The following is an 11579-nucleotide window of genomic DNA, read 5'->3' as shown; positions in this document are numbered from 1 at the left end:
TTCTTTATTCCTGAGAGGAGATCTTTTCACAACAGTGAGACAGCTGTAACCTTTATTTTTATTTAATCTATACAGAGTATTGATTCTTGTATCTGCCTATTGTCAAGACAAGTTATTTCAAAACTGTCATGGGTTCCAATTAAAATAAATTTGTTTGCAAAAATGTCCAGGATCGTACAAACTAATTCCTTTAAATTTGTTCAGGACCCAATATGTTGACACTCAAAAACTATTCCAATAAAATTTATAATACTTAACTTATCACCCTTAATTTCCGAGGGACATTTAGAACAAAACTATAAGGGATACATTTGAGGTATTGTTTCTATTTTCCTGTTTTGATGATGGAGGTCATAAAATATGGACACGTGTAGCCTTTGTTTAGTTATTGATTCTGTTTTATTGTTTAGCGTTTTGAGTGTACGACGGTATAAATGATAGATGGTATTAAATTCTGAAATATATTTTTCTATAAAGGCGAAGATTTTTGGCCAAAACATGTGTTAAATAGATAAGAAAATGTTTAAAATGGTATAAAAAATGTAAAAAATAATCTTTTTTTTTATATTTTGTTCTGAAGATAGATTTATCTCGCGAAGCGAGTAATGCTGTTGCAAAAAGTTTCAGTGAAGTACTTTAACAGATTTTATTAGAGTTCGGATCTTTACAAAGTATTGCCTTTTGAAGTATCACACTGCTAACATTTTTTTACTGTTTAAGTAATTAAGTAGGTAATCTAAATTAATTGTAATTATTTTCCTAAAAAAGAAAGCTCTACTTACGATAAAATTTTAAACTAAATTTCTAATAGAAATTAAAGGCTTAAATTCACAACAAAAATAGAATTCTCCAATTTAAATTGAAGCAAAGATATTCAGGTTTTAAACCGTTAATATTGTAGGTACGAAACATTGTAATTACGGAATAAAATCTGGTTCAGAACCGATGCCGGTACAAATACAAGATATTAAATTTTACCTCAAACGTTCCGACTCTCACACCGTCATTAGTGGCGCGAGTTTATTTAAAATATAAAATGGAAATAATGATGGCAGGAATGTGAATAAAATGCTCACCAAATATGTATATTTCGTAATGTGTTTTAAACCACTGAAATTGATTTGTATTATTGATTTTTAAGTATAAAACTGCGGTAATGACAAATATTCAAGTTAAGTGTGATTTTAAAATTAAAGTTTTGCATGTTTTTGGGTAAATACAGTTTCTTTCTTTATTAACACGTTACAGATCAGATTTTTATAATATTGAATTAAAGGTAGTTTAGTATTTTTTGTTGAAATAGATTTAAACCCACGATCTCTACGTACAGTCGTAAATATAGCAAATAAAGCCTTTACATAAGAAATTTAGAAACGATTATTTATTATAACCAACTTTTTTTAAAGCTCGATATTAGGTAATAATATGTCATTTGCCTCCCATCTGACCTGATGAAGACAAGGATGTTACATCTCTATCCAATAATCCCCACTCTCGTTCAGGAAGAAACTTGCCCAGCAGTGGGACAATTACGGACTAAAAAAATCTACTCAAAAAAGCTCCGAACTTAATTTCATCATACGAGCATAGTAACACACAAAAAATGTTTCCACAAAAAGTAACGTCACGAAATTTCCCAACAACCGTTTTGATCGCTTTGGTGTAACAGAAAGCCCATTTGCACCAATTTGTTTATCTTGACCTGTTAAAATTTCTATATAGCAATTGACAAGGGTCTTAAAATTTTATCGACGCGACAAACCCTTCCATTTATCTTACGAATATTATATAGATAAAAAAAAAAAAAAAAAAAAAAAATAAAAAAAAAAAAAAAAAAAAATGGAAGAACAATTTCAACTCTTATTTGACAAAATGAAAATAGAGCTTTCCAATCAAACAACATCTATAACGGAGTCTATAACAAACTCAATTATGGAGAAAATGGAAGAAAAACTCAAACCTATTATAAATGAAAATAGAAACTTAAAAACAAAAATATGCCAACTAGAAGAAGAGGTAGAACACTTAAAAAAGGTGAAGAAAGAAAACAACATAGTCTTATTCGGTTTGAAAGAGGATGAAAAATCTGTCACTCAATTAATAAATAAAATCAAATCAGTCCTCAAAGAGGATTTAGATATTACCATAGAAGAATGGGAAGTAAACAAAGTGTATCGCCTCGGGAAAAGAGATAAAGAGGATAAACCCAGGCCAGTTCTTTTGTCCTTAGTAAGTGCATGGAAAAAAAGCGAAATCATGAAAAATAAAAAGAAGCTCAAGGACTTGTATGCTAAAGATGATTTTTCGAAAGAAGTCATGGAAAAAAGGAAAGAGCTACTACCAAAATTAGAGGAAGAAAGGAAGAAGGGAAATATTGCATATCTCAAACATGATAAACTCATTGTAAAAGAAAACAGAACCCAAGACAAACGAAAAAGAGAATCATCATCATCGCCACAAGCCAACACCCAACCTAGAAAACAGCAAATATGGACATCAAAAGATAACAGGACCAATGCCTTCGACTTGATGAGGAATAGATCAAACTCTCTTTCTAACTACACAACCAATAAGAATCAATAGCAACTAATAAACGGAACCCGGAAAACAAAACTAAATGGCAATAACAAACACGAAAAAACTGAAAATCAAACCCCTCCCCCAAGCCGACTGGTCATCGTGGGGGAAAACGACCAACACCCTCTAAGCGATAAAAATAAAAATGATAAAAATGAACAAACAAGAAAACCTACAAAAACAAAGTCAGATATATACATAGCAACCCTAAACACTAGATCACTAAGAACACCCGAAAAACTAATGGAACTAGAGCTGGCCTTAGAAAGAATTAAATGGGACATAATTGGATTCAGTGAAATGAGAAGATTTGGCGAAAGAATCGAACACCATAATGGCAAATATATTCTACACTACATTGGTGAGACACCAGGTCAACACGGTGTCGGTTTCCTTATCAAACACAACCTAGTAAGCAAAATAGAAGAAATAAAAGGAATCAATGAAAGAATAGCCCTGCTTAACATCAAATTACCAGTATATAAAGACAAAGAAGAAATGTGGACCATAATTCAAGCTTATTCACCTACAGAATCAGTTAAAAAAGAAGACGCTATAAAAACTGATAAATTCTACGAAGACTTACAATCAACAGTAAACATTGCACATAAAAACTTAATTGTAATGGGAGATTTTAATGGGCAAATAGGAACTCGCAAGAAAGGAGAAGATTATATAATTGGGAAACATGGACAAGGTAAAAGAAGCAGAAATGGAAAGAGGTTAGTCACCTTTGCAATGCAAAACAAATTGAGTGTTTTAAACAGTTTTTACAAAAAGAAAAAGTCGAGAAAATGGACGTGGATGTCACCCAATGGCAAATACAAAAATGAGATCGATTTTATTCTGACCAACAACAGAAAAGTATTCAAAGACGTGAGTACTATAAGTCAGTTTAACTTTCAAACAGATCACAGAATGATAAGAACAAAATTATCTGGGTGGCAAACACGAAAAAGAAGACATGTAAATAACTATACACACAAAAATGAACTGATATTAACAGATTACAATGACATACTCATTGATAACCTAAAAATTGCAATGAACACAAAAACAGACCAAATACCAATTCGAGAAAGATACAACAACATTCTAAATATACTAAAAACCGAAATCAGAAAAACAAATAAACAGACAACTGCAAGCATATTATCCCCAGAAACTAAACAACTCATTAAGGAGAGAAAAGAATTTATTCAGAAAGGGAAAAATAAACTAACACTTCATAAGATATCTGAACTAAGCAAAAAGATAAACGAACACATAAGGAAAGACAGGAAAATACATCGGCACAAAACTATAAAAAGATTTATCGAAAAAACTGGTGGTATAAAGAAAGCACTAAAGGAACTTAATCAAAAGAAAATCTGGATGCCAAACCTAAAAGGTACAAATGGTAGTTGTTCCAGCAAAAGGCAAGAGATACTCACAATAGCTACAGACTATTACAGAAAACTATACCAAAAACAAAACGCAATATCAGTGGAAAAAGAAAGTCAAATACCCACAGACTTACATCCCGTACCAACAATATTACTATCAGAAGTTATAAAATCAATTAACACACAGAAATTAGACAAAGCCCCAGGCCCAGATCAAATACCTAACGAAACAATAAAATATACACTACCAGTGCTCGCTCCCATTCTAACAGATTTATTCAACGACATCTTAACAACCGAAAATATCCCCCCAGATTGGACAAAATCAACTATAATTTTATTATACAAGAAAGGGGACAGGGGAAATATAAGCAATTACAGACCTATCTGCTTAATGTCTAACATATACAAAATCTTTTCAAAGATCATACTGTCAAGAATGACCGTAACGCTTGACGAGAACCAACCAAAAGAGCAGGCTGGATTCCGAAGTAAATTCTCGACAATAGACCACATCCACGTCGTAAGGCAGGTGCTGCAGAAATATAAGGAATACAATAAAGTATATTACATTGGGTTCGTCGATTACAACAAAGCCTTTGACTCCATTTATCACGAAAGCATCTGGCGAGCATTAGAAAGTCAAGGTGTGCAGTCCAAGTATATTCGCATAATAAAACACATCTACTCAAGAAGTACAGCCCAAGTCAAACTGGAAAGAACAGGAGAAGAATTTCCTATCGAGAGAGGTGTTAGGCAGGGCGATCCCGTCTCACCGAAATTATTCTCCTCTGTCCTTGAAATGGTTTTTAGAAATCTAAGATGGGAAAACCATGGACTCAACGTTAACGGTGACAAACTTAATCATCTACGTTTCGCTGACGATATTATTCTGTTTGCTGAATCTCCAGGCAGTTTAAAAGAAATGTTACAACAGCTATCAGACGAAAGTGCTAAAGTAGGCCTTACAATGAATGCATCAAAAACAAAGGTAATGACAAACTCAGCGAAAACAGATATAAGATTAAATAATGGACAGATGAAAATTGACTACGTTAACGAATACATTTACTTGGGCCAACTTTTAACCACTGAAGATACAATGCAGAAAGAAATAGATAGAAGAATAATAAACAGCTGGAATCGGTTTTGGTCGTTAAGCGAAATCATGAAAGACGAAAATATGCCTATTAAAGACAAAAGAAAAGTATATAATACATGTATCCTGCCATGTTTATCGTATGGATGCCAAACATGGGCCTTAAATAAAAAACAACTGAAAAAGCTCCAAGTTTGCCAAAATGGAATGGAAAGAAGTGTGATTGGAGTGAAAATAAAAGACAAGGCGAGATTAGAAATTATAAAGAATAAAACTAAATTTAAAAACATAACCACGGTATATAAAAGATTGAAATGGAGGTGGACTGGACACATGGTAAGGGAAGGGATAGAGAAATGGACAAGACTAGTCACAGAATGGTACCCACGGGATAGCAGGAGGAGTAGAGGAAGACAAACTACACGTTGGGAGGACGATCTGAAGAAGATCGCTGGCCCAAAATGGATACGAATTGCTAAAGACAGGGAAAAGTGGAAAGCATTAGAGGAGGCCTTTGTCGAAGGACAAGCTGAAAACGATGAACTGACCGCAAACAGTGTGTAAATGTAAATCTCAGCAATAAAGGCTTATTTTATTTTATTTATTTATTTATTTATTATATAGAGAGTGCTGTTTGTATGTTTGTTAAATGTTTATGTGAGTGGATCTTTAAAAAATGGGGTGAAGAATACTTTGTATTTATTCTTTATGATTCTCGATTTTTTTTAAATTTGAGTCAAATTTGGGGTTTTTGATGGACTTAAACCAGGATAAATCGACATTTTCATGCCATGTTTATACGCACATACATAATATATAAAATATCACGCGTTTTTCTCAAAGGGGTAAGCAAAGACCAAAAAACGCTTCTTGGTACAATCCTGACATACTTCCTTTGCCTTGTGTCTCTACAGCTTACTATATTAGGTAGTTTTTGACATTCTGAAGAGTTGCTGTTTTGACTGGTAGTCAACTACACTATTTTCTTAGAGGTATATCACATACAATAAGAAAACACATTAGGTCTCATACATCAGCAATGTATCAAATTTTCAAAATCTTTAACGCACTCCATATATCACCTGCTCTTCCTACAAAATCCAATCCTAATATCTCATCACTTTTCCATTCAAAGAACACAAAGCCCTGTCGGATATGAACTCCGAAAATGTCATCGGAAAAATCGGTTTTAATTACAAACCGCAACTGTCAAACGTCAGGAGCGGAACCGGAGCGGTACTCGGGAAATTTCAATATTCACTGTGTTACAAAGAGAGGTTTCACTGGATGTGATGAGAGATGTTAGGTGGTTATTGTTTTTGTTTAGTCTTAATGTATAGTGCGACGTAGGCGAGTGCAACCTGCGCCGAAACGTCAGACATTTTAACGTAAAATGGGTGTTTGCGTTAATTCCCGTATCCTATTATATATTCTGTCATGTGTGTTGGAGCTTGCGAATGCTTGATATCTCTGTGTGGTTGAAAGTAAGATATATGTTAGTCTGGGCCACACGCCTTATGTTTTGGATTTTTTAATGCTGCTTCGGATCGAATTCAGATCACTTATTTATATCTGTTTATTTTACAAACATCTGTTTGAGCCCTAAAGTTTTTAATCCCAATATAACCTAGCGAAAGCGAAACTTTCAGATTATTAGAACATTTGCATGTAAAAAAGGTTTAACGCCGTCAAATTTAAAGCCTTTACGTGAGCCAATATCCACAAAAAATTACAAGAACCTTACCCATTTACCTTTGAATTATGGACCCTTAAAACGAAAATTAAATTCAAAAATCCAATCTACATACCCTTTCTAGTCAAACTAAATCTCTGAAAGACTTCAAAAGTGACTCGAACTGAAAAGCCTTTAAAGTCTTGCGACATTAATTTTATGAATTAAACATTTTTCTAATTTATTTCATCTTTTTTCGTTAAAAGCGTCGAGTCTTCACAAAAGACTCGGATAAGTTTGGGGACCGATTTCTTAAGGAATTCGCGTTGAAATTTGCAAAACTTTCCCCCATTTGCGGCCCATAAAATTAAGGGAAGAGGGGTCACAGATTGAAGACTTCCAATCTATTTGAATAAATTGTTCGACTGTAATTTTAACTGTTATCATAATGTTGCAGCATAGTTTGTTTTGCCATAAAAGGTTGAAATAGTTCATTTTATTTACTACCTGAGACAGCCTTGAATTGTTATCAGAAATAATAATAATTTTCACATTGTTGTATGTTTTCACTGGCTTTAAAATAATGAGTTTGTTTTTCTTGTTGCAGATATCAGCAAAAGTACAGAAGATATCCCCCAAAATGAATTGTAAGTACCCTTTTTATGTTTTAGAGTAATATATTTTAGAAGATTACCAATATATCTTTCGGACTTACAGCTATACGAGCGATGGATTTTAATTGACATATAGCAAGCTATAATAGTACGCTTCTTTTTGTGCTGAAGTTCATTCCAGTCCTAAAGGACTCTTAACTTGATACTTCTTTAAGAACTCTTGAACAAACTATGCTACTATCTTTGCTACGTTCTTGTACATTATTATTTTATTACATACTTGCCTGTGACAAGTTTTTAACTTCAAGGACCTTACTAACCCGAGATGTTTTTTTGAGTAGTTTTAGAAAATCTACAATAGGCATTTGACCAGTGTGATAGAAACAAGACCTTATCACTCCTTGTTCCGGAAAGAAATCCTAATAGTGGGATGAAACTGGTTTCGCTTTACAAATCTTTATAAATACAAATGTCTTAAGAACCCAGATTTTTTATAAAAGAAGCCAACAATCATATCTTCATCCTCCTTAAATAAAGTGCATCTGCTCAAAGACTACCAAATACAGTTTGAAAACGCAACATTTATAAAAAAATACTATTCCCATTTGAAAAACAATTCATTAGCAAGACATATCATAAGGCATACGTATAAACATATTTTTAATTAAAACGTCAGCACTCCGATATTACGAGTACTAAAGGCAAAATAAAAATATCAGATCTCTCGACTTGGATCAAATAATATTATTTTGTATGTTGCTAATGGTTTCTGAAAGTATCAAGTTTTTATAAAGGAGTAATATTTTAATGTATATCGGTAGAATTGTGAAAGGATTATGTTCTGAATTTTTCTGTTTTGTTGTAAAGGGATATTGTTTTGTAGTGTAGGTTTTATTTAAAGTTGATTTGCCTCATTTTCAATAACGTTTTCAAATCAAATATTTTATATTGTATTCAAACGTTAAGATTTTACAACCACTTCGATAATAGATAATTTTAATAAGAAAACGTACAGGCATGGTGAAAGTCTGTTTGAGACTTGTAATTTCCAAACAAAAAATCATATGAAACTATGTCAGCCATAGGAACGATAATCAAACCAAGACCACATTCCCGGTCAAAGAGCGGGTTTCCAACCGTTATCGGCTAAGGACAACCGAAGTTCTATCAACAAAATGTTATATAAAAAAGTGATCAACGCCCCTAGCGACTATTTTTTTCAATAATTCTAAATATCGAACGCCCACTATTTGGTTGCACGAACTGTAGAAAATCGCGCTTGTTTCAGTAGAATCTTTCACTAAAAAGAAGCAAGTAAACTATCAAGCATTTAATCAATAATACAATCATCCAAACAAATTACTTAGTTTTCTAGTAACACTTAACAGCACATAATCATAATTAACATAAACGGTTACGATGTAAAGTTACAAAGAAATAAACCAGCTTTATGTCGTAGAAGCAGAACTTACCTTACATTGTTTCTTTATTGGCGCGGTTCAACTGAATGTCGTATCTCAAAACTTTAGTACTTACTTAAGTAAATAAAATTTTCCGAGTTCATGATAGTGTTATTGTATCAAAAGTTGAGGGTACAGTCGCGGGCGTACATATGTATCGAGCAGAAAATGTACTTAATAGGTGCTGTGGTGGACTAGTGATTAAAGTAAGGTACTTGCTAATGTTGCAATCGAAAGGCTGCAGGTTTCATACATACTTAATATCACGCCTGTTATATCCGGCGTCGGCTGAGATGTACAAAATACACCTACGTTTGACCTTAAATATGTAATTTAAATTCAGGCAGAGTGGTAAACAAGTTGAATTGAATTTAATAACTTAAGTATAGAAAAATATAATCGTAACTTCTAAATGCCATGTTTTTAAATTTATGTTTGAGAATGGAGCCATTTTAATAAATTATAAAAATTCCTTCAATTACAAATATTATTATAATAACAATTATTTCGATATGTGCTGAACAATTCGACAATTCAATTTAACTGCATTGCAAAATTATGACGCCCATTTCAATCGAGAGGAAGTAATTCCGACTGAAATTCGAAAACTAATAAAAATAATTTATAGCTTACTATAATATTATAACCTTCCACTCACCTTAAAGCGGAAGCTCGTCGACATGTGTATACTGCCCATCCTAACCTACGGTGCCCAAACATGGTCCCTGACTGAGATTCAGAAGTCCAAATTGAAGGTTTGTCAGAGAGCTATGGAGCGTAGCATTCTTGGAGTAAAGAGGACGGATCACGTCCGGAACTCAACGCTACGCTCCAAAACGCGCATAGCCGATGTAGGGAAAAAAACCGCTAGGCTAAAGTGGGATTGGGCCGGGCATGTTCACCGAATGCACACCGAAAGATGGGCTAACATTGCCACGAAGTGGACGCCACAAGATGGTCGGCGTCGAAGAGGAAGGCCTAAACGGAGATGGCGGGATGACCTGGATGCGTTCCTGCATGGATGGCCAGACGCAACAATCGACCGAGGGGACTGGAAACTCAGGGGAGAGGCCTTTGCTCAGCAGTGGGACATAGAAACAGGCTAAATAAAAAAAAAAAAAAAAAAAAAAATAATATTATTAATTTGGTAAGGCAGAAGTGTATGAAACACATGCATGATTTGCCACTAACAATTTAGTTTTATCCAATAGGAGTCGATCATATTGTTAAATAACATCAGTAACATTACCTTTCGGGCTACTGTTGAGAGTTTGTTTGTTTGTTTGTTTGCATGCATGCAATCATTTTAAGAACTACGGGTTTGTATTAATTAAATATTTTTTGTTGTTCAAAAGTTTTATTATCGAGAAAAGCTTGGTTTAAATAACATCACGCAATGACATAGATATAGGACTAGACAGCAAAAACAGATATAAAAAGTGTTACAAAAACGAAATAATATCAAGGCGGATGAAATCGCTATAGTTAATAAAAAAAAAACAAAATTTAACAGTAGTTAGCATAACCATAAACCGAGAATCGAACTCAATACCTAATAAATCAGCAGTCACAAAACAATATACTAACACTACTTCTCCTAATTATTCCACAATATACAACTACCCACATAAACAAACGTACAGCGCCATCTGGCGATAGTTTCAGGTGTATTGCAAACATTCGTGTCTAGAGGAATGTCATGCATTTATCACTCACGGTGTTGCTGTAGTGACACCAGAATTTAGATACCGACATCAAAACGAAATATTAATTAAGTCAAGACGGATGAAATCGCTTCATTTATGAAATAAAAATGAAAAACACAACAGTAGTTACCACAACCCGAGAATCGAACTTATTACCTAATAAATCAACAGTCACAAAATAATATCAACAATAGTCAGCATAAGCATAAGCCGAAAATCAAACTTAATATCTAATAAAGCAGCAGTCACAAAACCATATACAAATGCTACTCTTCCTAATTATTCCGCAATATACAACTACCCACATAAACAAGCGCACAGCGCCATCTGGCGATAGTTTCAGGTGTATTGCAAACATTCGTGTCTAGAGGAATGTCATGCATTTATCACTCACGGTGTTGCTGTAGTAACACCAGAATTTAGGTACAAACATCAGAACAAAATATTACTCTAATTAAATATTTTTGTATTCAATAGTCTTATTATCGAGATAAGCTTGGACTATATAACATTAGGCAGTGACATGTAGGCCTAGATAGCAATAAAAAGGGTTGCAAAAACGAAATAATTACTAAAATCAAGGCAAGTCAACTTAATGAAAAAAAGAAAAAAACCTCAGTAGTAGTTAGCATAAGCATAAGCCGAGAATCAAACTCAATAACCAATAAATCAGCACTCACTAAACAACATACTAATGCTCTACTACTTGCTACTCCTCCTAATTATTCCACAATATCCAACTACCCACATAAACAAACGAACAGTGCCATCTGGCGATAGTTTCAGGTGTATTGCAAACATTCGTGTCTAGAGGAATGTCATGCATTTATCACTCACGGTGTTGCTGTAGTAACGCCAGGATTTAGGTACGGACATCATTGTTTGGATTTTGTATTTGTATTTGGGTATTTTGGGACAGAATTGTGTTATTTTGTTAAGACTAATTCAGTTCAGTAAATGCAATTGTTTATGATATTACTATTAGTGAGATTAATTATTGTTTTTACATCATTTCTGAGGAGTTTTCTATCTTGCTTACAATCGTAGCCAGGCACTATTTTATAAT

The 11579-nt window shown here is 33.6% G+C and overlaps 2 protein-coding genes across 2 annotated transcripts in view; both read left to right on the top strand.

Annotated features, from left to right (window-relative positions):
- Window positions 1–1650: 1650 nt before the first annotated feature.
- On the top strand, window positions 1651–5095 carry LOC142983255 (uncharacterized). The gene has a single exon (XM_076130173.1). The coding sequence runs from the start codon at window positions 1840–1842 to the stop codon at window positions 2581–2583; it is 744 nt and encodes a 247-aa protein (XP_075986288.1). The 5' UTR covers window positions 1651–1839; the 3' UTR covers window positions 2584–5095.
- LOC142982972 (cell adhesion molecule Dscam1-like) overlaps window positions 4402–11579 on the top strand; it is a 60176-nt gene continuing 52998 nt past the window's right edge. Inside the window, exons 1-2 of the mRNA XM_076129727.1 lie at window positions 4402–4953; window positions 7341–7380. Coding sequence (XP_075985842.1) covers window positions 4402–4953; window positions 7341–7380 — 592 coding nt within the window. The remainder of the gene's footprint in view (window positions 4954–7340; window positions 7381–11579) is intronic.

The sequence above is a fragment of the Anticarsia gemmatalis genome, chromosome 23, assembly GCF_050436995.1.
Source record: "Anticarsia gemmatalis isolate Benzon Research Colony breed Stoneville strain chromosome 23, ilAntGemm2 primary, whole genome shotgun sequence".
NCBI classification, from domain to species: Eukaryota; Metazoa; Arthropoda; class Insecta; order Lepidoptera; family Erebidae; genus Anticarsia; species Anticarsia gemmatalis.
The sequence above is the reverse complement of the archived record's forward strand: the minus strand, read 5'-3'. Positions and strand labels throughout refer to the sequence as shown.

Bases quoted from the DNA above. Each gene is read 5' to 3' on its own strand.
- LOC142983255 (XM_076130173.1), top strand. From the start codon at position 1,840: ATGGAAGAACAATTTCAACTCTTATTTGACAAAATGAAAATAGAGCTT.